We start from the raw sequence: 27,774 nt of genomic DNA, 5'->3' as shown, positions 1-27,774 counted from the left end.
ATACCACACTTTGAAGTATTACGTGGGCGGTTCAGAAAGTAACCTCCGATTGGTCACAGTGCGGGTTGTGGGGGGAGTAGCGACGCCATCTGTGCGTTCACGCACTCAACAGGTCAGTCGGCATCAAGCCGTGGTCGAGTGAACGTCGTACCTGCGCTAGTTTAGTTTTTGTGGCAGTTTGAAATGTGTGCTGCAATAGAAAACCCCGCCAAATGTGAAGTGCGTGCTGTCATAAGGTTTTTTACAGCCAAAGGATATTCTGCAGCAGCTATTCATCGTGAGCTTTGTGCCTTGTACGGACCAAGAGTTATGAGTGAAGGAGTTGTCCGTGAATGGGTACGTTTATTTAAAAGTGGACGAGAAAACGTTCATGATGAAGAGAGGAGTGGTAGACCATCATTGGTGACTGACGAACTCGTTCAGACAGTTGATGCAAAAGTTCGTGAAAATCGACGTTTCTCAATGTCGGAGTTGTCTACTGGTTTTCCACAGATTTCTAAGACTCTCTTGTACGAGATAGTGACAGCAAGATTGGGTTACCGTAAGTTCTGTGCACGATGGGTGCCCAAAATTCTTACCGACCACCACAAAACTCAAAGAATGGCCTCTGCATTAGACTTTCTGTCATGTTATGAGGACGAAGGAGAACCATTGTTAAACAGAATCGCGACCGGTGACGAAACCTGGATTAAGTACGTGAACCCTGAGACAAAAGAACAATCAAAGATGTGGGCACATTCAAATTCGCCTACCAAACCAAGAAAAGCCTCGCAAGATTTTTCTACCAGAAAACTGATGGCAACGGTGTTTTGGGATGCCAAAGGGGTGTTGTTGGTTGAATTCATGGAACGTGGTACGACCATTAATCAAGACGTGTACTGTGAAACAATAAAAAAGTTACGACGGGCTATACAGAACAAACGCCGTGGTATGCTGACTTCCGGTATCGTTTTTTTGCACGATAACGCCCGTCCTCAGTCTGCTCGCAGAACAACGGCCCTTCTTGAGTCCTTCAAGTGGGACGTTATCAACCATCCACCTTACAGCCCAGACCTGGCGCCAAGTGATTATCAGCTCTTCATGCATTTGAAGAAATGGCTCGGGTCACAGCGGTTTGATGACGACGAAGAGCTCAAAGATGCGGTCACAGGCTGGCTCCAGGCACAAGCGGGTGATTTTTATGCAGAAGGAATTTCAAAGCTTGTGAAGAGATACGATAAGTGCCTCAATCGCTATGGAGACTATGTAGAAAAATAGTGCAAAGATGTAGTTGTAAGATGTATATATTAAAATATTTTTATTTAACTTGGTGTATTTTTTTAAATCAACCGGAGGTTACTTTCTGAACGGCCCTCGTATTAATGTGATATGTTTTTTATTTTTTTTTTCTCCTAATAAAGTACGACTTTCTGAACAAAGGTTTAAAAAAAGGAAACGATTTACACCGACAATACTGGATTTTGCGCCTCATTTTTATCTTCGTAATAACGGTAGACCTGCTACAGTCGTATATATACGCACCGGGTGAAAATAACGCGCACAGGGCGGGAGCTGCTGAGAGTAAATGCGCAGTGAAAGGGCTAGCTACGGAGTTTTGATTTACTTTTCCAATTTCCAAAGAGCCGTGCTATACATCACCTTAGAGGGCTTTCATATAGGCCCCATCAAAATAAAATGTTATTAGTTTCTAGCAGGAAGAGTGTATTATTGGTTGCAGAAATATACGGACTGCCTTATTCATTGAATGTGACGCCACTACACAGTTACTCACTTCCTAATGGAGCGCAATTGGACTGAAATCGGATAGATGTTCCCTACGACATTAAAAACCTTGCACTGTGTTTTAGAACGTTTCCTCACCAACTTCTTCCTCATTTTTACCAGTGTTTTCCCATACTAATTTGAGTGTAAGCTCATTATATTATGTGTTCCGTAGAAGAACAAATCTGCTGACACATTTTGTTTCAGATTTTGACATTACCTGAGATTTTTCGATTTTGAGATTGTTTTACATTGACCGAAAAAGAAATCACAACACCAAAAAATAATTAATGTATGGTAACGAAATTTCGGTAATACATTTATCTACGTAACAGGTTTAAGTAATTAACATTGCAATATCCCTGGTTATCGCAAGCTCGAGATAAACCACTGCAAAAGTGAAATGCTGGTACGTTAATAATAGGCGTAACCGCCAGAATGTTGAATGAAAGCATGCAGACGTGCAGACATTATGAAGTGCTGGTGCTGGATGTCCGTTTGTGGGATGTAGTACCAAGCCTGTTGCACTTCGTCGATCAATACAGGAATAGTTAATGCTCTTTCTGGATGACATTGGAGTTGTCATCCGATGACATTCCATACGTGCTCGATTGAAGACATATCTGGTGATCGAGGAGGCGAAGGCAACATGTTGACATTCTCTAGAGCACGTTTGGTTCCAACATATGTGGGCCAGGGTTGCACTGTTGGGAAACACTTCATGAAAATCTGTTTCTTGATGGCAGCAGAATAGGTCGAATCTCCAGATATACATAGAAATTTGCAGGCAGAGTGCGTAGGATAATGACAAGAGTGCTCCTGCTGCCATCCGAAATCGAACCCTAGAGCATAATTCGAGGTATAGGTCAAGCGTGTCTAGCACGCAGACAGGTTCGTTAAAACCCGAAACTGGCCCCCTCCTCACCGACAAACGGCCGTCACTGGCACCGAACCTGAAGCTGCATTCATCAGAAAACACCACAGACCTCTACCCTGCCTTCCAATGATCTCTCACTTGACGCCACTGAAGTCGCATATGGCAGTGCTTTAAGGTCAGTGGAATGCACGCTGCAGGGCGTCAGGCTCTGAGCTGTCATTGAAGTAAACGATTTTTAACAGTTCGTTATATCTCTGTGGTGCTATCAGTTGCTCAAATTGCTGCTGCAGATGCAGTAACGATGCGCCAGAGCCAAACGCCGAACACGATAGTCTTCCTTCTTCGTACTGCCATGTGGCATGTCGTCTCGCAACCGTGCACCCTCGTGACCACCGCTGCCTGCACTCGTGTACAATGTCTACGTTCCTGCTATGTCTTTCTGCAGTATCGCAGAACGACTAACCACCTTCTCGTAGCCCTATTACACGACCTCATTCAAACTCAGAGACGTGTTGATAATGGCGACTTTGTTGCCTGAGAGCCATTCTTGACTAAAACCAGCTCACCAAGTCCCATTCCAAGGGTAACTACATCTGAAGGCTATTCATGTATTTGAAGCAAACGTCATATGCATCCCCGTAGTTGTGCTACTAGCGCTGCTCTTGTGCATCTGGAGTGACATCTGAATAGAAATTATTTTTCAGATATAGAAAAACGCGTACCAATTTTCGTTTATGTCGCACTTCTTCCTGGTTTTTCGTCACTGTGGATATGGGGAATTTTTTGTTGAGCAACATTGACATAGCAATGCGGCCCGCCACGAATTCCTTTCCTGTGCTAACCTCTTCATCTCAGAGTAGCACTTGCAACCTACGTCCTCAATTATTTGCTTGACGTATTCCAATCTCTATCTTCCTCTACAGTTTTTGCCCTCTACAGCTCCCTCTAGTACCATGGAAGTCATTCCCTCATGTCTTAGCAGATGTCCAATCATCCTGTCCCTTCTCCTTATCAGTGTTTTCCACATATTACTTTCCTCTCCGATTCTGCGTAGAACCTCCTCATTCCTTACCTTATCAGTCTACCTAATTTTCAACATTCGTCTATAGCACCACATCTCAAATGCTTCGATTCTCTTCTGTTCCGCTTTTCCCACAGTCCATGTTTCACTACCATACAATGCTGTACTCCAGACGTACATCCTCAGAAATTTCTTCCTGAAATTAAGGCCGGTATTTGATATTAGTAGACTTCTCTTGGCCAGAAATGCCTTTTTTGCCATAGCGAGTCTGCTTTTGATGTCCTCCTTGCTCCGTCCGTCATTGGTTATTTTACTGCCTAGGTACAGCATTCCTTAACTTCATTGACTTCGTGACCATCAATTCTGATGTTAAGTTTCTCGCTGTTCTCATTTCTACTACTTCTCATTACCTTCATCTTTCTCTGGTTTACTCTCAAACCATACTGTGTACTCATTAGACTGTTCATTCCGTTCGGCAGATCATTTAATTCTTCTTCACTTTCACTCAGGATAGCAATGTCATCAGCGAATCGTATCATTGATATCCTTTCACCTTGTATTTTAATTCCACTCCTGAACCATTCTTTTATTTCCATCATTGCTTCCTCGATGTACAGATTGAAGAGTAGGGGCGAAAGGCTACAGCCTTGTCTTTCACCCTTCTTAATACGAGCACTTCGTTCCTGATCGTCCACTCTTATTATTCCCTCTTGGTTGTTGTACAGATTGTACATGACCCGTCTCTCCCTATACCTTACCCCTACTTTTTTCAGAATCTCGAACAGCTTGCACCATTTTATATTGTCGAACGCTTTTTCCAGGTCGACAAATCCTATGAAAGTGTCTTGATTTTTCTTTGGTCTTGCTTCCATTATTAGCCGTAACGTCAGAATTGCCTCTCTCGTCCCTTTACTTTTCCTAAAGCCAAACTGGTCGTCACCTAGCGCATTCTCAATTTTCTTTTCCATTCTTCTGTATATTATTCTTGTAAGCAGCTTCGATGCATGAGCTGCTAAGCTGATTGTGCGATAATTCTCGCACTTGTCCGCTCTTGCCGTCTTCGGAATTGTGTGGATGATGCTTTTCCGAAAGTCAGATGGTATGTCGCCAGACTCATATATTCTACACACCAACGTGAATAGTCGTTTTGTTGCCACTTCCCCCAATGATTTTAGAAATTCTGATGGAATGTTATCTATCCCTTCTGCCTTATTTGACCGTAAGTCATCCAAAGCTCTTTTAAATTCCGACTCTAATACTGGATCCCCTATGTCTTCTAAATCGACTCCTGTTTCTTCTTCTATCACATCCGCCAAATCTTCACCCTCATAGAGGCTTTCAATGTATTCTTTCCACCTATCTGTTCTCTCCTCTGCATTTAACAGGGGAATTCCCGTTGCACTCTTAATGTTACCACCGTTGCTTTTTTTAATGTCACCAAAGGTTGTTTTGACTTTCCTGTATGCTGAGTCTGTCCTTCGACAATCATATCTTTTTCGATGTCTTACATTTTTCCTGCAGCCATTTCGTCTTAGCTTCCCTGCACTTCCTATTTATTTCATTCCTCAGCGACTTGTATTTCTATAATCCTGATTTTCCCGGAACATGTTTGTACCTCCTCCTTTCATCAATCAACTAAAGTATTTCTTCTGTTACCCATGGTTTCTTCGCAGCTACCTTCTTTGTACCTATGTTTTCCTTCCCAACTTCTGTGATGGCCCTTTTTAGACATGTCCATTCCTCTTCAACTGTACTGCCTACTGCGCTATTCCTTATTGCTGTATATATAGCGTTAGAGAACTTCAAACGTATCTCGTCATTCCTTAGTACTTCCGTATCCCACTTCTTTGCGTATTGATTCTTCCTGACTAATGTCTTTAACTTCAGCCTACTCTTCATCACTACTATATTGTGATCTGAGTCTATATCTGCTCCTGGGTACGCCTTACATCCAGTATCTGATTTCGGAATCTCTGTCTGACCATGATGTAATCTAATTGAAATCTTCCCGTATCTCCAGGCCTTTTCCAAGTATACCTCCTCCTCTTGTGATTCTTGAACAGGGTATTCGCTATTACTAGCTGAAACTTGTTGCAGAACTCAATTAGGCTTTCTCCTCTTTCATTCCTTGTCCAAAGCCAATATTCTCGTGTAAGCTTTTGTTCTACTCCTTCCCCTACAACTGCATTCCAGTCGCCCATGACTATTAGATTTTCGTCCCCCTTTACATACTGCATTACCCTTTCAATATCCTCATACACTTTCTCTATCTGTTCATCTTCAGATTGCGACGTCGGCATGTATACCTGAACTATCGTTGTCGGTGGTGGTCTGCTGTCGATTCTGATTAGAACAACCCGGTTACTGAACTGTTCACAGTAACACATCCTCTGCCCTACCTTCCTATTCATAACGAATCCTACACCTGTTATACCATTTTCTGCTGCTGTTGATATTACCCAATACTCATCTGACCAGAAATCCTTGTCTTCCTTCCACTTCACCTCACTGGCCCCTACTATATCTAGATTGAGCCTTTGCATTTCCCTTTTCAGATTTTCTAGTTTCCCTACCACGTTCAAGCTTCTGACATTCCACGCCCCGACTCGTAGAACGTTATCCTTGCGTTGATTATTCAATATTTTTCTCATGGTAACCTCCCCCTCGGCAGTCCCCTCTCGGAGATCTGAATGGGGGACTAATCCGGAATCTTTTGCCAATGGAGAGATCATCATGACACTTCTTCAATTACAGTCCACATGTCCTGTGGATACACGTTACATGTCTTTAATGCAGTTGTTTCCATTGCCTTCTGCATCCTCATGTCGTTGATCATCGCTGATTCTTCCGCCTTTAGGGGCAGTTTCCCACCCCTAGGACAAGAGAGTGCCCTGAACCTCTATCCGCTCCTCCGCCCTCTTTGACAAGGCCGTTGGCAGAATGAGGCTGACTTCTTATGCCGGAAGTCTTCGGCCGCCAATGCTGATTATTTATCAAAATTTAGGCAGTGGCGGGGCTCGAACCTGGGACCGAAGACGTTTTGATTATGAATCAAAGACCCTACCCCTAGACCACTGGCCATTAAAATTGCTACACTACGAAGAAGACGTGCTACAGACGCGAAATTTAACCTACAGGAAGAAGATACTGTGATATGCAAATGCTTTTAGAACATTCACACAAGGTTGGCGTCGGTGGCGACACCTACAACGTGCTGACATGAGGACAGTTTCCAACCGATTTCTCCTACACAAACAGCAGTTGACAGGCGTTACCTGGTGAAACGTTGTTGTGATGCCTCGTGTAAGGAGGAGAAATGCGTACCATCACGTTTCCGACTTTGATAGAGGTCGGATTGTAGCCTATCGAGATTGCGGTTTACAGTATCGCGACATTGCTGCTCGCGTTAGTCGAGATCCAATGACTGTTAGCAGAATATGGAATCGGTGGGTTCAGGAGTGTAACACGGAACGCCGTGCTGGATCCCAACGGCCTCGTATCACTAGCAGTCGAGATGACAGGCATCTTATCCGCATGGCTGTAACGGATCGTGCAGCCACGTCTCGATGCCTGAGTCAACAGATGGGGTCGTTTGCAAGACAACAACCATCTGCACGAACACTTCGACGACGTTTACAGCAGCATGGACTATCAGCTCGGAGACCATGGCTGCGGTTACCCTTGACGCTGCATCATAGACAGGAGCGCCTGTGATGGTGTACTCAACGACGAACCTTGGTGCACGAATGGCAAAACGTCATTTTTTCGAATGAATCCAGGTTCTGTTTACAGCATCATGATGGTCGCATCGGTGTTTGGCGACATCGCGGTGAACGCACATTGGAAGCGTGTATTCGTCATCGCCATACTGGGGTATCACCCGGCGTGATGGAATGGGGTGCCATTGGTTTCACGTCTCGGTCACCTCTTATTCGCATTGACGGCACTTTGAACAGTGGACGTTAGATTTCAGATCTGTTACGACCCGTGGCTCTACCCTTCATTCGATCCCTGCGAAACCCTACAATACAGCAGGATAATGCAAGACAGCATGTTGCAGGTCCTGTACAGGCCTTTCTGGATACAGAAAATGTTCGAATGCTGCCCTGGCCAGCACATTCTCCAGATCCCTCACCAATTGAAAACGTCTGGTCAATGGTGGCCGAGCAGCTGGCTCTTCACAATACGCCAGTCACTACTCTTGATGAACTGTGGTATCGTGTTGAAGCTGCATGGGCAGCTGTACCTGTACACGCCATCCAAGCTCTGTTTGACTCAATGCCAAGGCGTATCAAGGCCATTATTACGGCCAGAGCTGGTTGTACTGGGTACTGATATCTCAGGATCTATGCACTCAAATTGCGTGAAAATGTAATCACATGTCAGTTGTTATAATATATTTGTCCAATGAATACCCGTTTATCATCTGCATTTCTCCTTGGTGTAGTAATTGTAATGCCCAATAGTGTAATATGATTTTCAAAATTTGTGTACATATTCATTGTTTAATAATTATCACTTTATATCTTTTGGCAGGTACATTATTCCTTCAACAACATGCATTGGTAGGAATAAGAAATAAATTAAAATTAAATTTCAGTTACAAAAAAGTGGACTCAAGTTCTCTTAAATTTTGATGTAAGAAGTTCACAGTAATGTTACGTATAAAACACGGTGAGTATACTTGTATTTTAAATTCTTCCGATCGAGGGTGACGGAAGACTTTCTTGGAAGCTTCTATGTTCACAATAGGAATAACCTCCTCTGTCTGTGACACTTGGACGCGAAGGCTTGGTTATTTTGATTACTCTCACTCTAGTAGCCTATCTAGTATGGAGCGATATTTTGACGGTAATCTGTGCACTCACTATGATTATTCTAAGTTCAGAAAAGGGCGGCCAGACAGCTCTTTAATGTTGATTCGCGAACTTCATATAGACGTTCAGGTATGTCTAAATACTGACAGTGCTACCCTTGTACATATATTCCATCTTGCAATTTGATATTGAGCATATTGACTCATCCAGAAGAATCAGTGAACATAGATGGAAAAATAATTTGCACTTCGATGCTACTTCCTTTTCCATTGTACAGAACGAAGTGCACCAGCTTCAAACAGTACGGAAAAAATTGACTGTTAAACCTCAAGCATTGTAATACGTGCGGAGAAGATTTTCTTGTGGCACCCTCCCATGTTGTACTACAATTCCTCACACTAGTTGAGTTTTGTCTGTAACGTTTTATCTATTTTCGACATTTTTTTTACTATTTTATTAATCCTTCCGTTTTGAAATTTTCTAGCCAGTGTTCTGTAAATTATGTGGGTCCACTGACTCGATCTTTGACGGAATAGCTGTGGCTCCGACATAATGGAACCTGATAAATCAATAGAAAAACTAAATATCTACTATATTCTGCTTTGTGTAAACCACATTAATGTAGATCACCTACAGACCAATGATCAAGTTTATGTTAGATTTTCACTTGTAAGCAGTCATATTTTTAGTCTATGGCCAAATATCGCTTTCGAATATACTTACCACTTCCAAAAGTATTACCTGCCATTGCTAGTTTTATGTCATGGGAGACGCAGTGTGTAACATCATCTTCTGCTTATATTCCTGCTTGTACACTTCTAGTTTATACTACAGTATTGGCTACATTTCGCTCATTTCGTTCATAATACGGCTGCAAGACAGAACTATAGTAATGTATTCATTTTCATCCCTCACTTTTAGAGTTTATAATCATGTTTTTACTTTTTGCATCCATCAGTTTTTTCCAGATGTTACGTGTTTGGTGTTGACTACTGACGTAATGCTTAACTAATTGTGAACTTTGTGAAGGGGTAACATTTGACGAGCTGTCGATTATAATGTCAGAAATCGGAATATAGTAGATTGGTTGGTTGTTTTTGGGGGAGGAGAACAGACAGCGAGGTCATCGGTCTCATCGGATTAGGGAAGGAAGGGGAAGGAAGTCGGCCGTGCCCTTTCAAAGGAACCATCCCGGCATTTGCCTGGAGCGATTTAGGGAAATCACGGAAGACCTAAATCAGGATGGCCGGACGCGGGATTGAATCGTCGTCCTCCCGGGAATATAGTAGGAAGCAAGGGAAATGCAATGACTGAGCCCAAACGTATTAACAGTTAGTCAATTGAAATGGAAAGTATTTCTGGTCATTAGAGCATACGGTAACATCGAGAGCAACAGCAAATGGTTTAACGGGAGTAGGACTCGTAATGAAAGGTTTGTGGGACAAAGAGTGGATTACCTGAACACATCAATAATACGATTGTTCTCTTCTGCATCGTCTGTAAACAAACGGCAAGAACAATAGGTCAGTTACACATGACGACGAACAAGCAGAAGAAGCTGTGAATACTTGGTGAAGGCCTGGAGAAACGGAAGTGTACAACCTGGGTTATATTACGCTGCAAAAAGTTTCAGAAAATATATATCGGATTGTTAAAATGACCGGGTTGCAGATGTAGATTCCGATGACAATTTAGAAGTGATGAAGAATCGCCAGAAGGAATATAGACATACAGATGAGGAATACTGACGTCTTGAGGACTGATCATGTTCGTTTGATGTTCTCTGAAACCGTAGATACTCCGATAATGAATAATATAGTAGCGAGTCGAAGAGAAGTTTACGTCTGTAAAGAGGGCAATCAGAGGGATCTATCTGAGAAGAAATCTCGAGTAACGGAAGAACACCACACTTGGACAGCGGAAGAAAAGTACGCAATGTGGACTGAGGGTAGACCAAAGAGATACGAAAGAAACGAGTAGTATCGGAATGAGATAAGCTTAACACGAAACTAGTGCCCACATACTAAACGATGTGAAGGAATGCTGCTATATGGGACAAAATAACAAATGACGGATGCTGGAAGGAGAGCATAAGTAACAGTCTAGCGCAGGCAAAGAAGACATTTCTAGTATTGTCGGATATAAGGTCCACCTGTTATGCAAACCGTCGTCATTTTCATATGACCCAAACATGTTTCAGCACCTTCGTGCCATGATCAGTGGCCTTTATTTATTCAAATTTGTGAAATGTGAAATTACTATAAGCGATAAATAATCTACGAAAATTAGGTCTGAAGAGAGTTTTTTGTCATTACCTTAATTTAAATTATACACTTATACTGGAGCCTTGTTGTGCACTGTAATTTGTCATCTGCAACTAAATGATGTTAATGAAAATTTGATTATCGAGTAAACACATCACATTTTAAGAACTTTCAGCATTGCAGCGCGTCAGCAGTCGTAAGTATCGAAATAATTATGAAAAATCCGCCTCGATTGCACAAATTTTACCTAAGCATAATTTCCTGGATCAAGATATTTCGCACCCATATTTGCTCTTACCTACGTTTTAATTTGGCAAATCCTCATTCATTTGCATTTTCATGAGTTACTGAAAAACCGCACATACAAACGTTAAATATATTCATCAAAATTTTGTAAATAACGCTTCTTACTTTGTCAAAACACAGTGTGAATGTTATTATTGCGTGTACAGTTTATACTGTGTTTTGAGAAAGTAAAAAAAAAGTTATTGACGAAAGAAATTTTCAAAAATATATGTAGCATTTTAGTGCAGTTGCCATTATCTTATGAGAACGCAAATGGACAAGGGTTTACCAAAGCAAAACTTAAGTTATACCAAATTTACGCACAAAATATCCTGACACACGGAAATTACGGTTCGATATAAAATGACGTGTTAACTAACCAACCAAACTGATATTAACATATTTAGTTGCATATGACAAGGTACATGAAAATGCACTGAACGTCCGGCGTGAACGAATAAAGTAAACTTGAGGCAATTACAACAACAAACAAAATCTTACTTTAGGCCTAATAGTCGTAGATTGTCACCTGAAATATGTTCACATTTCACATGGTTGGATAAATAGAAGCCACTGATCATAGAATGAGGGTACTGAGATATATTTGGGTCATGTGAAAGAAAATGATCTTGCATAAGAGGGGAGATTTCATACCCAATAATTTTATCTCGAAACTTGTCAAACGCAAGAACTGCTAATCCCAATTATGAATATTGCTGGTACTAAACATAGGCCTCAATTTCAGGAAGGAATTTCGCAAAATGTATGTTTGAAGCTCAGAATTTCATCGAAGTGACTATGGGAAAACCGGTAAAGAGAATTCAGGCATTTAAGATGTAATGTTACCGAAGGATGATAGTTAAGTGGCATTATAAGTAACGAGGTGGTTATCCTCATGAGTGGGGAGTAAAGATATTTATGGAAAATGTGACTAGACAAAGGAACAGGATGAGATGATGTGTGTTAAGATTGGAAATAACTACTCTGACATCAGAGGTGGCCATTGGCTGCTAAGAAACTGTAGGGGTAGATTGGGTTGGAATAAATGCAGCCAATAGTTGAAGGCGTAGCGTCAGTCTGAACTGATGTGATATTCACAGTACAGGAAGAAGAGCAGACAAACCTCAGAACCCCATAGCTGGGAAGAGTCATGGACGTCCAACCGTTTAGCACCTGGTGTTAGTTTCAATGTCCTCTTACCTCTTTCCGTAGATGCTCGCAGCAGTAGCGCGTGAACATTCGACCAGCTTCGCCGTTTTCGCAACCTCTGCGCAAAAATAATCTACTCTTGGTCAAAGTTGCTTACCTCAATGGATTTCCCCATTTGCAGCCCATTTCTACGCTAGGGTGATCCCCAGTACGTGTCTGTTCCAGTTATATACTTTTGTTAATGCGTCACGTGGCTGTAACGCCACCAAGTGGTATACCACTTCGCGGTGGGCAGTGATCATAATGTTTTGGCTTATCACTGTAGGTCTTCAGATGACGAAGAGAATGATGAAATGTATGATGAGTTAAAAGAAATTATTCTGATAGTGAAGGGAGACGAAACTTTAATAGTCATGGGTGACTGGAATTCGATAGAAGGAAATGGAAGAGAAGGAAACGTAGTAGGTGAATATGGAATGGGGCTAAGAAATGAAAGAGCAAGCCACCTGGTAGATTCTAGCAGTTGTAGACTTAGAGAAAGCTTTTGAGAATGTTGACTGGAATACTCTCTTTCAAATTCTAAAGGTGGCAGGGGTAAAATACAGGGAGCGAAAGGCTATTTACAACTTGCACAGAAACCAGATGGCAGTTATAAGAGTCGAGAGGCATGAAAGGGAAGCAGCAGTTGGGAAGGGAGTGAGACAGGGTTGTAGCCTCTCCCCGATGTTATTCAATTTGTATATTGGGCTAGTAGTAAAGGAAACAAAAGAAAAATTCGGAGTAGGTATTAAAATCCATGGAGTAAAAATAAAAATTTTGAGGTTCGCTGATGACATTGTAATTCTGGCAGAGACAGTAAAGGACTTGGAAGAGCAGTTGAACGGAATGGACAGTGTCTTGGAAGGAGGATATAAGATGAACCAACAAAAGGAAACGAGGATAATGGAATGTAGTCGAATTAAGTCGGGTCATGCTGAGAGAATCAGATCAGGAAATGAGGCACTTGAAGTAGTAAAGGAGTTTTGCTATTTGGGGAGCAAAATAACTGATGATGGTCGAATTAAAAGGATATAAAATGTAGACTGGTAATGGCAAGGAAAGCGTTTCTGAAGAAGAGAAATTTGTGAACGTCGAGTATAGATTTAAGTGTGAGGAAGTCGTTTCTGAAAGTATTTGTATGGAGTGTAGCTATGTATGGAAGTGAAACATGGACGATATATAGTTTAGACTAGAAGAGAATACAAGCTTTCGAAATGTGGTGCTACAGAAGAATGCTGAAGATCAGATGGGTAAGCCACATAACTATTGAGGAGGTATTGAATAGAATTTGGGAGAAGAGAAATTCGTGGCACTACTTGACGAGAAGAAGGGATCAGTTGGTAGGACATGTTCTGATGCATCAAGGGGTCACCAATTTAGTATTGGAGGGCAGCATGGAGGGTAAAAATCGTAGTGGGAGACCAAGAGATGAATACACTAAGCAGATTCAGAAGGATGTAGGTTGCAGTAGGTACTGTGAGATGAAGAAGCTTGCACAGGATATAGTAGTATTGAGAGCTGCATCAAACCAGTCTCTGAACTGAAGACCACAACAACAACAACAACAACAACGACAACAACAACTTCGTTCAAGCTTCCTATGGCACAAACGTAACAAGAAGCTTATTCACTTCCATTTGCCCATTTGCTCTTTATATTTATCAGTTCATAGTGGAGGTTCAGTCTGAAGGTAGCAGGATTTGCTAGTACTGTTGACGTTATTCTTGGTGACTGTGCACTTCCAGAGGAGGTAGAAACTACAACCGTTATTTTTCCCGAGGGCATGCAGTTGTACTGTATCCTCTTGGGTAAAACATTTTGGAGGTAAAAATAGTCTTGTATCTGGAATTGCGGGCAGTGGCTACTGAGGGACATCGTCATTGGGAAGAACTACCTAACAATAATCTAGGGGGCAGAGCGTGTAATCTTAGATTCCCTAACCGGGTGGGTAGGATAGAAAATTTTGAAAGGGAGTTGCAGAGGTTGAAATTTGATATCGTGGGGATTAGTAATGTTCGGTGGAAGTATGAACAGGAGTTCTGGTCAGGTGAGTTCATGGCTATAAATACAAAATCAGTTAGGGGTAATGCTGGAATAGGTTTAATAATGAAAAACAAAACAGGAATGCGGTAAGGTATTATGAGTAGCACAGTTAATCCGTTGTCGTAGACAAGATAGGCCTGAAGTCCACGTCCACCAACGTAGTGCAAGTTGGTATGACTAATGGCTCCGCAGATGGCGAAGTGATTTAAGAAATTTATGGTGAGATAAAGGAAATCAGTCAGATAGTTAGCAGTTAACATAGAGGAATATTTAATTGTGATGGGGGACTGGAATTCGATTGGAGGAAAAAGAAGGGAAGCAAAAATAGTAGGTGACTATGGAATGTTTAATAGGAATGAAAGAGGAAAAAGTGGAAGCTGAAAGAGGAAATAAGTACATAGAGGGCCTATACAAGGGAAATGAAAGCGATAACGCAGATCAAGAAAGGGATGACGCAGATGAAGATGAGATAGGACATATGGTACTGCGAGAAGCAGTTGACGGAGCACTGAGCACTGAAGGACGTAAGTTGAAACAGGGCTTCTAGGATAAACAACATTTCGTCAGAACTACATACTAAACTATTCCATTAGTGTGCAAGATGTTCACTACATACGAAATACTCTCAGACTTCAAAGAAATGAGGTGCAGAAAATGTGAATATTAACGTACTGTCATTTCAATAAGTCATGGTAACTGAGTACTAACACGAATCATTTACAGAATAATGGAGATACTGGTAGAAGTCTACCTTGGAGAGGATCGTCTTTGGTTCCGGAGAAATGTTGGCAAACGGGAGGCAGTACTGACCCTGTTACTTTTCTTAGAAGAAGGTTTAGAGGAAAGAAGTTTACGTTGTAGTATTTCTAGAATTAGAGAAAACTTTTGCCAATGTCATCAGAATACACTTTTTGAAATTCTGAAGGTAGCAGGGGTAAAATACATGGAGCGAAAGGATATTTTCAACTTGAACAGAACTCAGGGGGCCGTTAGAAGAGTCAAGGGGCATGAAAGGAAAGTATTAGTTAATAAGTGATTGAAGCAGTGTTGTAGTGTATTCACTATGGTATTCAATGGGTGGATTGAGCAAACAGTAAAGAAAATAAAAAAGGAGTGGGGTAAACGAGTTAAAGTTCATGGAGAAGAAATAAAAGCTTTGATGTTTGCAGACGACATTGTAATCGTTTCGATGTCAGCAAAGGACTTGGCAACGGCAATAGACAGGAACGGACAGTGTCATGAATAGAGAATATAATATCAAGATTAGCAAATGCAAAACCAGATTAATGATATGTAGTCGAATAAAATCGGACGATGCTGAGGGGATTAGATTAGGAATCGAGACATTAAAACTAGTAGATGAGTTTTGCTATTTGGGCAATAAAGAACTGATGATGCCGAAATAGAGAGTATTCAAAATGCAGACTGGCAATGGCGAGAAAAGCGTTTTGGAAGAAATTTTCTAACAACAAATATAGATTTAAGTTTTAGGAAGTAGGTTTTGAAGGTATTTGTATACCTTGTATCGAAGTGCGACGTGATCGATAAAAAGTTCAGACCAAAAGAGAATGGAAGCTTCTGAGATGTGGCGCTGAAGAATAATGCTGAAAGTTAGATTAGTAGGTCGTGTAGCTAATGAAAAGGTATTGAACAGATTGGGGAGAAAAAAATTTGTGGCACTACTTGACTAAAAGAAGGGATCGGTTGATAGGACATATTCTGAGACATCAAGGGGGGAGGGGGTTGGAAGTGGGGGAGTAATATTGTAGATGGTGACCAAGAGCTGAATATAGTAAGCAGGTTCAATAGAATGTAGGTTATAGTATTTATTAAGAGACGAAGAGGCTTGCGCAGAATAAAGTAACATGGAGAGCCGCATCATACCAGTCTTCGGACTCATCACAGCAACAACTTGCACCTACATTGACTGATAATTTTTTATGATGTTGGAAATGAAGCTATTGTGCATATTATGAGAATAGTGAATTGCACTAGCGTTAGGCATTAATCTGTAATATAGACTAGTTTTATGAATATTTGGAGGTTATTTCACCTTCGGCAGTAATTTGTATGTCTTAAAAATGACAAGTTACATCATGTCAAATAGTATACGTCGCAAAGACGTTTATTGCGTTTCTAGATTTCGGTCATTGTGTGGCTATCTTCAGTGCTGCAAATGTAAGTTAAAACACTAAAAACACTTGTATGTGAACATAGTCTGTTTGGGACTATGTGCAGATACACGTATATTGAATGATTTAGCTTCCATTTACTACACTGAAGATAGTCACACAGTGACCGAAATGTAAATATGCAATAAACATCACTATACTATTTGAAATGGATACAGTCGCTGATCACAACTGTGACCTTATCGAATCTAACCTGATGAAGTATCATTATGGTTTGAACGCAGCCTTAGTATGCAGGTCCCCTTCAAAAGTCAGTTCAAAAGTCGAAGAAACAAAACGGCATATTACCTCTAGCAGGACCATGCCTAGCTAAGCACTATGGTTTTCAAACCAATCTTCGGTTTAAAGACAGTTGTAAGTAAACATTATCTTTCTGATTCAGATTAAGTGACGATTGCAGGGTGGTAGCCACTCAGGCAAACTGGTATTTTAAACGATCTGGTTTGTATAGATTCCGCAGATAGTAAAATCGCAATTGTTCTGGTATTCTCAATTTCATATATAATTACAAGGCTCTTTCGGTTTGCGTTGCCTTCACATATGAAGCAAAGGAAACGATTATCAATACAAAGGCTAGTTTGATCGTCATTGTGCTACATTAGATTTTTCCATACATAGGAGTATTTGTATTACATGTGTTCTACATCAACAGGCATTTTTAGCACTTTGCGTTATCTGATAATTGAGAACCGTTTTTGCAAAACTCGCTTTTTTTCCTAACAAATACCGTTCAGCAAAACTAGTTTCAGTTCACACTTACAGAACATAGAATACAGCCCGTTTTCGCAAAACTTGCCTCATGCATATGTAGGGGTATTTACAAAACTCACCTCATGCTACTTAGCTTGCCGAAATCGTTATAGGTATTACTGAATATATAATCTGAAGACACTGTAAAGGTAGTCTTCGATGTACAACAAATCGATCTCTACCAAACCTCTCTGTCGGAGAAGCCTTTTATGCACGACAGGTATGGTACGAGTATAACCTGATTGTGGTGATACACGAACCAAAACAAGGTACTGGTTACATTTCTCAATATACTTGGTTGTGAAACAGAAGCTAGAAGAGGTGAAAGAGAAATCGCGTCTCCACAACAACATTTTGTCCTACATTGTTTGGAAGAGAGGTTTAGAGGGTTTGGTAAGGGAGGATTGAAACCAGAGCTTTTTTCAGATTCGTGCATCAACCACGACAAGAATTCTGTTATGTTCTGCACGCTGGCACATTTTATGGAACGCAGTAAAGTGGTCTCCAAACTTATCCACTATTTCCCTATTCACAGACAGAGTTTCTTGCTGTCGCACCATATATTCGGTACAGTTGCGAAGGAATATCGGAAGAAAGAAGAGTTTATATCTCATTGTGAATACAGGAATATTCTAACAAAGTTTGGAAAGGTGCTGGTGCGGGAGTAAGACTAGTCTTCCTACGGCTTCCAGTGGGTTTCGCAGGAAATATTAGAATATACCTTGCCTTTCCAAATGGAGGATACGCAAATAATAACTCACAGAGAATGGTAAGATTCAATGTGCTGGTAAAAGATGTGTTTATCCGGATCATAGGTATCTTTTGATGTTTCGAGAAATACATTCTTTCGTTCAGAGCCATGAAACATGGTGCCTTTATTTCCAAGATAAACCATGTGAGTGCAGGAAAGAAGTAGGGTATAATGCAGCTCAAGCTTTTATTGGAATTCAGCAACTTTCTACAGTGAGATACTCTCTGCAAGTGGTGAGGAGTATCAAGGTCATGACAGCTCACGGAGAATTTATGTGGGTGAAGGGTCCCCTGAAGCTGTGTAGAAGAGAAAAAAGGAATATTTTTAAAACTTAAATGTAAAAAAAAAACAAACAGGCATTTAATATTCATGTACCACTGATCTAATTTGAGCATAGTGTAAGTTTTAAAAGGAAAACTGTTCTTCTACTCGCAGCAGTCGATAAACTATTAAAAATTTTGTGTATGTGCAAAGACCATCTTAAAACATATTCAGAACTGTACGAAATTTGCTTTTCTTTTTGCTCCTGATAGTCATCTTCTGATTACAAAGGTAAAATATTTTATATTTCATTTAGGCTGCATGTATCGATTAAGGAAATTATATGCCGATTCACATCACACCAGAGTGCTGAACTGTTACTATTATGGAGATAGTGTAATTTACGTTTCCTGCCAGCGACAGTTATCATCCTTTTAATACAAATTTGAATCATCAGCTTTCAGTTTCTAGCACAGTTTAAATGTCACTAAGAAAGATGTCATTGGCAATGTATACCACTTATTATGCACCTGTTACTATCATAAGGCCACTGTTTACTTATTATCTCGGTGTGAACAACAGCATTTTTCTGCAGCTGATCCTGGAATGCATGACACGTAATATAGGGGTCTGTGGGTAGCGTATTTGACTTTTAATCAGGACATCTTAGGACGCAGGTTCAACCTCAGCTACTGCTTAAATTCTGAATGAAAATCAGCAACAACGGCTGCCGAAGGCATCCAGTATAATGAGTCACCCTAGTTTTGTCAATAGCCTCGTCAAAGAGGGATGTGACCTGGACACAGTTTCCGACAAATTTCTTACTCTAAGGGTTGTAAACTGTCCCTAAGTGACGGAATAATTAGCTGTGATTCTGATCTCTGGGGTCAGCCAATAGGAAAGTGTCCATGAGAAATGATTGAAAAATCAACGAAAGGGTAACATTATATAGGTTGGACCGTGGAATACCAGAAGACTGCATATATAGTAGGGTAGTCAGAAAATCTGGAAAGGGAAATGCGAAACCTCAGTCCAGATAAAGAGTATTTCAGTAAAGAGAACCCATAAAATCTGAAAAGGGAAATGCAAAACGTCAGTATACATACAGTATAAAGTGTTTCAGTAACCCACATTTTAATTTTTTATGTTTATAATAAATTTGTTTAGACAAAAAGAGAATAGAAGCTTTCGAAATGTGGTGCTACAGAAGAATGCTGAAGATAGATGGGTAGATCACATAACTTATAAGGAGGTATTGAATAGAATTGGAGAGAAGAGAAATTTGTGGCACAGTTTGACTAGAAGAAGGGATCGGTTGGTAGGGCATATTCTGAGGCATCACGGGATCCCCAATTTAGTGCTGGAGGGCAGCGTGGAGGGTAAAAATCGTAGAGGGAGACCAAGACATGATTACCCTAAACAGATTCAGAAGGATGTAGGTTGCAGTAGATACTGGGAGATGAAGAAGCTTGCACAGGATAGAGTAGCATTGAGAGCTGCATCAAAGCAGTCTCTGGACTGAAGACCACAACAACAACATAAAAAATTTACATGAAAACTATATCACATATCGTTACAGTTATATCTTACTGGAAATATGTCCTGTCATATACATTACCCGTATTTTATACAACAAATGTATCACAGAATAAAAGTTTAAGAAATTTCCCTTTTTTCCCGTTCGCAACTCGAATATAATTCTCAAACTGGCCAAAGAAAAAGGGAAAATATATCCACAGCTTCTTCCATTTTAAATATTGTATATAATACATAAATACAGAACTGGTGGAAAGGAGATAATACTGGACAATATGAATTAAAATGGAGTTTTACGTCTAATTCACTGAACACATACGCTTATTTCTTTTCGAAAACTTACTGTCATTTCCATTTCACATATTGATTTTCCTTCAGCCGCTTGTCGCGCTGTTCACAGTACATTATAATCAGTGTACCTCTTATTATTCAAGACTATTTCTAATTGTTCACTTGTTCATTATTACCTCAAACAGTATTAAGCTTTTTCGGTGATGCTGTACTATTCTTCACCAACACAATCACTGTTACTCTGTTCCTACACGTGTGCATCCACACACACACACACACACACACACACACACAGAGAGAGAGAGAGAGAGAGAGAGAGAGAGAGAGAGAGAGAGAGAGATGCTAATCCACACACGAAGGAGCTGGAGCTGTGTGTTTCCCATGAGAGAAGTCGCTATTTGTAGAATTAAAGGTGTTTAGAATATTGCACAGGAAAAATATTTTATGCAATATAAAATTTTATTTATCAGACATGTGCAGTTATTGCCTTCAAATTTGATATAGTGTCACTAGCCTAACAATAAAATTTTAAGTTCCAGTTTGCGTGTACCTTATAAATCACTTTTTATCTTGCATCTTGTTAATATCGAACAGATCTTGCAGCATTCTGTAGTACAAATAACATATTACTCCTATCGCTACAATACAGGTGTAATTATGTCTTAGGTTACTTGTAATTCAAATATACAATATATTGCACCAAAATGAAGTTCTTGTACATTGAAAAATATTAAGTATAATCTTTTGGTAGTATTACATTGCAGACTATATAATCTTTTGGTAGTATTACATTGCAGACTATCTCGATGAAAAAGACTCAGTCAAGTGTGATATAAAAACTGGCATTTGTATGTTACGTAGCAGTTTGCGTGGGTGATACTTGAAACAGCAGCGGCATGAAGGTAAAGCAAAAAGAGCGTCCATTTAATCTTTAGAAGTTAATCATCATGTTGAAGATCGTATACGATGTGTTCAAAATCTGAAAAAAATAAACAAATTTTGTAACGTGAAACTTAAAATTCAGAAAATTTATGAAGCACTGCTACAAATTTCAAATTTTTATGTTTTATGTGATATTCTAATAATCATTTGGGCAGGGTGAGTCACCTAACATTACCGCTGGATATATTTCGTGAGGTATACGCTCGACGGGCGTTTCATAGGACGCGGAGGACGCATAAATTGGCCAGCCCGTTCTCCTGATCTTACACCTCTGGGCTTCTTTCTGTGGGGTACGTTAAAGGAGAATGTGTACCGTGATGTGCTTACAACCCTAGAGGATATGAAACAACGTATTGTGGCAGCCTGCGGCGACATTCATTACGCCAGAGATTGCAATTGCGTGCAGCAAATGATGGCCACCACATTGAACATCTATTGGCCTGACATGTCGGGACACACTCTATTCCACTCTGTAATTGAAAACGGAAACCACGTATGTACGTGTACCTCACCCCTCATGATAATGTACATGTGCGTCAGTGAAAAAGACCAATAAAAAGGCGTTAGCATGTGGACGTAATGTGCTGTTCCAGTCTCTTCTGTACCTAAGGTCCATCACCGTTCCCTTTGCATCCCTACGTAATTCGGTGCTCTCTGATACACACGATCGAACAGCGGAGGAGTGGTACTCAAGCGTCAAATTGAGGTTACAATATCTCCGGATGTAATTAACATTTTACAGTGCAACAAACGGCACTGATTACGTATTTGTTTATATGTTCAGATGTGCTAACAAAACTAACGGGGTTCTATTTTAAAAAAACGTAGGTTTGTGTTAAAAAACATAAAAACGTACTTCCGTGCATTTTTTTATGGTTTGTATTAACCAGTTACACTAGCCCCTCTCCTCACGTTCGGTCTGTGGAATCGATTCGTCAGTATTTGATGCGGTTTACGAAATATATCCAGCGGTAACATTAGGTGACTCACCATATATATATATATATATATATATATATATATATATATATATATATATATATATATAGTAATGGGAAACAAACACAAGCTTTCTGTTTGCACTGGGCATCTACAACATATGTGACTAGCAGTAGTTGTTTGCGGTGACTCCAGTTAGACGATGCGAAAACGAAGTTACAAACATCTGCTGAAACACCAGAAAAAATATGCCTAACGACTCTTACACCCCGTATGTATAGTGTAGTAACTATGTACAGGTTTTCTATTAAAACTGACTGTGAGGGGGAAAATACTGTGCTGTGTTGAGATATGATGGGTATGATGAGAAAATGTATGCGTTTACTTCGTGCCATAGACTCCCCCATTTATAACCAATCCAATTCTGTGAGTTTCAGCATTCGTGGTCTCTGTAGTGTAGTGAAAGAATCATCAGCGGCAGAGTTTTCGTATTAAAAAATTCTGGTGAACATCACCATAATTCATGAAGTAAGACATTTCGACATTACAGTGTGTGGCATGGCCATTGGTGAATTACTGTAATTTAATGACGTCATGATATATTCTGCAAATAGGTGGGAAATATTAATATAATTTATGACATCATACATATTATCATCACACTGTGTTATTGGGACACCTCTTAATTTCTATAAATTAATGACATCACGGCACATTCTACAAAATGGATGGAAATATTAAAACATTTTATAATGTCAAACACTTTGATATTACAGTTTGTGATAGGGACATTGCTGAATTAGTATAAATTAATGACATCCTGACATTTTCTGCAAGCACTCTAAAGCATAACCACCTCCCATTCATATTTCCAATTTTTGATCCATTTTCTCTCACTTTCCAAGATTGTGAAGCAAATACATCGACAAATACAGGACTGACAATTACCACAATGTAACATTTAAAGAAATTATATTCATGCCCCTATTAAACACTGAGCCATGTGTCGGTTCTCAACATACATCGCGCTGTAAAGATTGTTCTGAGTTCTTCCATTCCATCGTTAATTGATTCTTTCATATTTATCTTTATGCTGCGTACGAATCTGTTGAGATTCCCCTCTGGCGGCGTGTCTGGTCTTATCGATCTTCGAGTAGTTGCTTCCTGTTAGCCTTGTGTAAGGGAATAATATCTTAGGGAGGATGGCCGGCTGGTTGCCTAGTGGTGACGAGTCGGTCGGTCGGTTTTAAAATCGGGAATTAGAGAATGTCGTACGAGGAGACCGTGGCGTGGCGGTGGAGAGTTGGCTGTTGTTGCGAGAAGCCGCATGGTCTATGCTGGCGGTGCGAGACGAGTGGGACGAGTTGACGGGACAAGGCTGTAAGCTCTTGCTGTGAGCACCCGGGGGCCACGGCTGTGGTTCCGAGTCTCTACTTGCTGGGAGCGGCAACGGGTATCTTTAAATTGTCCGTCTGGACTAGTAACTCGCCTAACCTGAGGAGTGGTATTTCGCCGCCGTGGGTGCAGAGAAGACGAGGGCTCCGGTGACAGAGCGCGTGGCTGCGTGACTGTGCCCAGTTGGATACGCTGGCGACGTGTATACGGTTGGGTGTGAGGAATCTTAGCATCAGAGTTCACCTGCTGTTTCTCTGGTAAACTGCAAGTTAAGCTGGTTAAAGGTTTAGATGTTAACTGAAGAATTTTGGTTTGTGCAACCAGCGTCTTTTCTGCCTTGTGGCCTCCTGCGTTCGGGTTTCCTGTCCCTGTCGCCGGTGTATTCATAGACAGTGATCTTTTCCGCTTCTCATTAGTACTGCCCGGTAGGAAGTGTACTTTTGGGCAGTGATTATTGTTTTAGATTACATTTTTTCTGACTTGTGGCCTCCTGTGTTCGGATTTTCTGTCCCTGTCACCGGTGTAATTATAGACAGTGATCTTTTGCCTTCTTATTAGTACTGCCTGGGAGGATGTGTATTTTTGGGCAGAGATTATGGTTCCTGATTTGATTTCTCCTCCTCCCCTGGCCTCGCGTGAGGTCGATGTGATTGCTGAATGCGAGGCGTTGTGGGTCTGTTAGTCCGCTTCTAGCCTGAGCATCTTTCGGGAGACAATTGGGGCCGCCCTTACACCCGGTCGGTTAATTATTTCTATCCCAGGGCATTTGGTGGCAGGACATGGTATTAAAGCAGTTAGTTATTGTAAAATGTTAAATGGTTGTATTTTACTCTGATTGTTCTTTGGCCACTGTTTAAAAAGGTTAAGTTTGCCTTTCATTGGTGGGTTTTTAAAATTACGTGGCTTTAAAATTGTTAGTTATTGCAAAAGGTGAATGACTGTATCTTTACTTTGATTATTTTAATCTACTTGGAATCCTTTGAAAATGCTAGTTATGCCTCCCTGTTAGCCATCTCTTTTAATTTAATATCGTGTTGTGCCTAAGTTTAAAAGCTACCTCTTCGGTAGCGAAATTGTATGCAGACTGGTGGTTTTTTGTTTCATTACTTGGAAAGTTTTACTTTGTTATTAAATGCTTTATCAAAGTCTGTTTTAAGAAAAATGGCTTGGCTATTAACGGTAAAGTGAAGTTTTCAAACTTCATTACTTGGAAAATTTTGATTTGTTATCAAATGTGAAATGTCCCCTTTGAACAATTTATACATGACTGTGCATATGTCGACCCTTAGCCGAGGATACCTCACTGGAATCTTCTGATTTTTGTCCTTGTAGTTTGTGTAATTAGCGTAGATTTTGTTTATTGCTAGCGCGTAATTCTAGAGAGAATCTCCTTTGTAGTTGCAGTCTTTCATTGTTGTACAGTAAAACAGTTGTGACATGCATGTAGATTTGCACCAAGTATTTGACAGCTGCAATTAACTAGATATTATTTTCAGTCTTATGTTAATGTGTTCTCTTATTTTGCTCTTCAAATTGTGCTTTTCTGTGTTATCGTGTGAAATATTGTGACAATAATGGCGTGTGAAAAACGTAATACTAGGCTCCAAAGTAAACTGAGAAATGACAGTGAAAACGAAAGCAGTGTGTTAGCGCCACCGAGTAATGAATTAACTGATGTTCAAAGTAGTAATTTGGTAATTGTGCATAGGGAAATGGAGCGGGCTGCAAGCAATGGTGTAGACAGTGAAACAATTAGTGAACAGGGAGGCATTATCGATCGATCGGTCGGCAACAGCTCGCCTCAGGAATCGGGAATGACAGAACACAATATTGCAAATACTGTAGACTCAGGTTTTGGGTTCTCACCGTTTTCTCAAATGAGTCAAGAAACATTTTCTGCTTGTCAAAATGTGAATGTTGCCGGTGCAACTTCACTGCCGAAAAGCACTGAGGAACATGTTTCAGACACCAGTGCATTGTTATTACAGTTAATGCAACAAATGGGACAAAGGCTACAAAAATTAGACACAATGGAACAAAATCTTCAAACGTTAGACACAATGGAACAAAATCAGAGACAAACACAGCAGAAGTTAGACACAATGGAACAAAATCTTCAAAAGTTAGACACGATGGAACAGAATCAGAGACAAACACAGCTTAAGCTTCAAAAGTCAGACACAGTGGAACAAAATCTTAAAAAATTAGACGCAATGGAACAAAATCTTCACACCACGCTTGAACAAACACGTGAAGATTTGACTACTGAGTTACATAACATTGAATCGAAATGTCAAAAAGTCTGTAATGACGTAAAAACACAAATTTGTGAGCATTTTCAACCTATTTTTCGCGGCATGAAAATGCATTACAGAATCACGAAGCAGCCATAAAAGAACTGCAAATTATTGTTCATGAAAATCATGAGACCTTGCAAGCTAAAATTGACTGAGTTGCATCTACCGATTCGGTTACGCAACTTGCAAAATCTCAGGAAAACTTAAAGGACACAGAGAAAGACACATGGTGGAAATAAGTACACTATCGGAGAAAGTAGCCGAACTTTCAGATCACTAATTTATCTACGAAGGTAGATGATAATCTGAATGACACAAAACCGGTAGTCTTTAATGACATAGAAGAGTGCGAACAAATTAGGAAACTGAAACAAAATCTGAATCAAATTAATACGCAACACCAAAGATCAGCTGACACAGGTAATACAAGAATTACGTATTTCAGAGGACACTCGCGCTCCAATACGGGAAGAGGGACAAAGAAATACGGAACAGCCACAAAATAATAACACAGCGCATTTCGGAAGTTATGAAAGAAATTGGCAAGGTGCACCGAATTTTGAAATGGAACCGCCGACACGACGTAACAATGACCGATATGCTACTCGCCGACACGATGATTTTGACTATAAGCTGTTCATTACTACACGTAAATTCAAAACATTTAAGAATTCTGGCAACGACATTCATCCACAAGCGTGGCTCCATCAATTCTCTCATAGTTTTCCTCCCAACTGGTCGTTAGAACACAGATTAGAATTTGTGTGGCTCCTTAGAGAATGAACCAGCTGTAAGAATGCGATCGGTCATTCACGATTGTCACAGTGAAGAAGAATTTTATCATGCCTTCCTCTCAGCGTATTGGTCTCAAGCTACACAAGACCGAGTAAAACATAGCATCATAATGATGAAACGTTTCGAAGAATCTGAATTTTCCAGTCTTACGAAATATTTTGAAGATATGTTGCATAAGAATCAATATCTTTCAAACCCATACAGCCCCTCAGAACTCATCCGCATTTGCTTAATCAAATTGCCTGAACATTTACGACATATTATTTTAGCAGGACGTTGCAAAGACGATATTGAAGCTTTTTAGGGACTGTTACAAGAACTGGAAATTGACACTGACAATCGCGGAACGCGAAAACAGGAGCACAACAATTACAGGTCACATCCGCCACTTTCCCGTGATGACAGAAATAATAAATGGACACGACAAGGCTATTCTCACAACACAAATCGTGACCAAAACAGACACCACCCTTACGACAACCGCTGGCAGAATAATAGTTACAGAGAAAGATCGCATTTCCGTAGTAGTGACTATCACAGAGACAATCAGAGAAACAGACAATATGGGAACCAAAATAATTATTATCAAGGGAGACAGAATAACTTCAGACGCAACAGTTCAGCGCGCAGTTACGATTCCGGGAGAAATTCTCCACCACATGACCGACAAGAAAGAAATTATGAAATCTACCGACATGACGACAGACGAGAATCATAACGACAGACCTGAATTTCATCAGAACTGGCGGGATTCAAACAGAGCAGGGATCTTTGATAGTTAGATTGCGTTGCGCTAAAAATATTGTGTGTCAGTTTAAGCACAGTCATGTATAAATTGTTAAAAGGGGACGTTTCAAATGTTTTATCAAAGTCGGTTTTAAGTAAAATGGCTTGGCCGTTAACTGTAAAGTAAATTGTTTTCAAAAGGCACTCATGCCTACTAGCTTTTTTGGATCTGTTCCTGGTCAAGTGATCAAGAAATGACTTTTAATGGTTAAAGTAATCAATAAAGAAATTGTAAATTGCAACTCGACAGTAACCAAATAATTTTGGCCCAGTTTCCCAACTGGGGGTTTTCCTTGATTAATCGTAATACCCGTCACTAACACATTCCACAAAGCGTTAGTTAACAACAGATATACTCCTACCATGCACATTCTGCAAGCACTCGGAAGTATGAACACACGCCTCCATTGCTATATATAACTCATTCAGTTTTGTCGGTATTCTCTCAGTATTCCAAATACACACATAAGTGCGAGACTGAATAATTAACTCCGTGTGACATTGAACCAAATACAGCGATATCCTACGTAAAACAAACAGCACACTGCATTAAATAGGTACCAGGTCTAAAAGGAACGCTCTC

General features: G+C 40.3%; 1 protein-coding gene across 1 annotated transcript in view; it reads right to left on the bottom strand.

Moving 5' to 3' along the window:
- Window positions 1–20,692: 20,692 nt before the first annotated feature.
- Window positions 20,693–27,774, bottom strand: part of LOC126195367 (odorant receptor 4-like) — a 106,100-nt gene continuing 99,018 nt past the window's right edge. Inside the window, exon 8 of the mRNA XM_049933943.1 lies at window positions 20,693–21,016. Within this exon, the coding sequence (XP_049789900.1) occupies window positions 20,969–21,016 (48 nt within the window). The 3' untranslated portion in view covers window positions 20,693–20,968. The remainder of the gene's footprint in view (window positions 21,017–27,774) is intronic.

Source organism: Schistocerca nitens, chromosome 7, assembly GCF_023898315.1.
Source record: "Schistocerca nitens isolate TAMUIC-IGC-003100 chromosome 7, iqSchNite1.1, whole genome shotgun sequence".
Classification (NCBI taxonomy): Eukaryota; Metazoa; Arthropoda; class Insecta; order Orthoptera; family Acrididae; genus Schistocerca; species Schistocerca nitens.
Note: the sequence above shows the minus strand (reverse complement) of the source record. Positions and strands in the feature narration are given on the sequence as shown.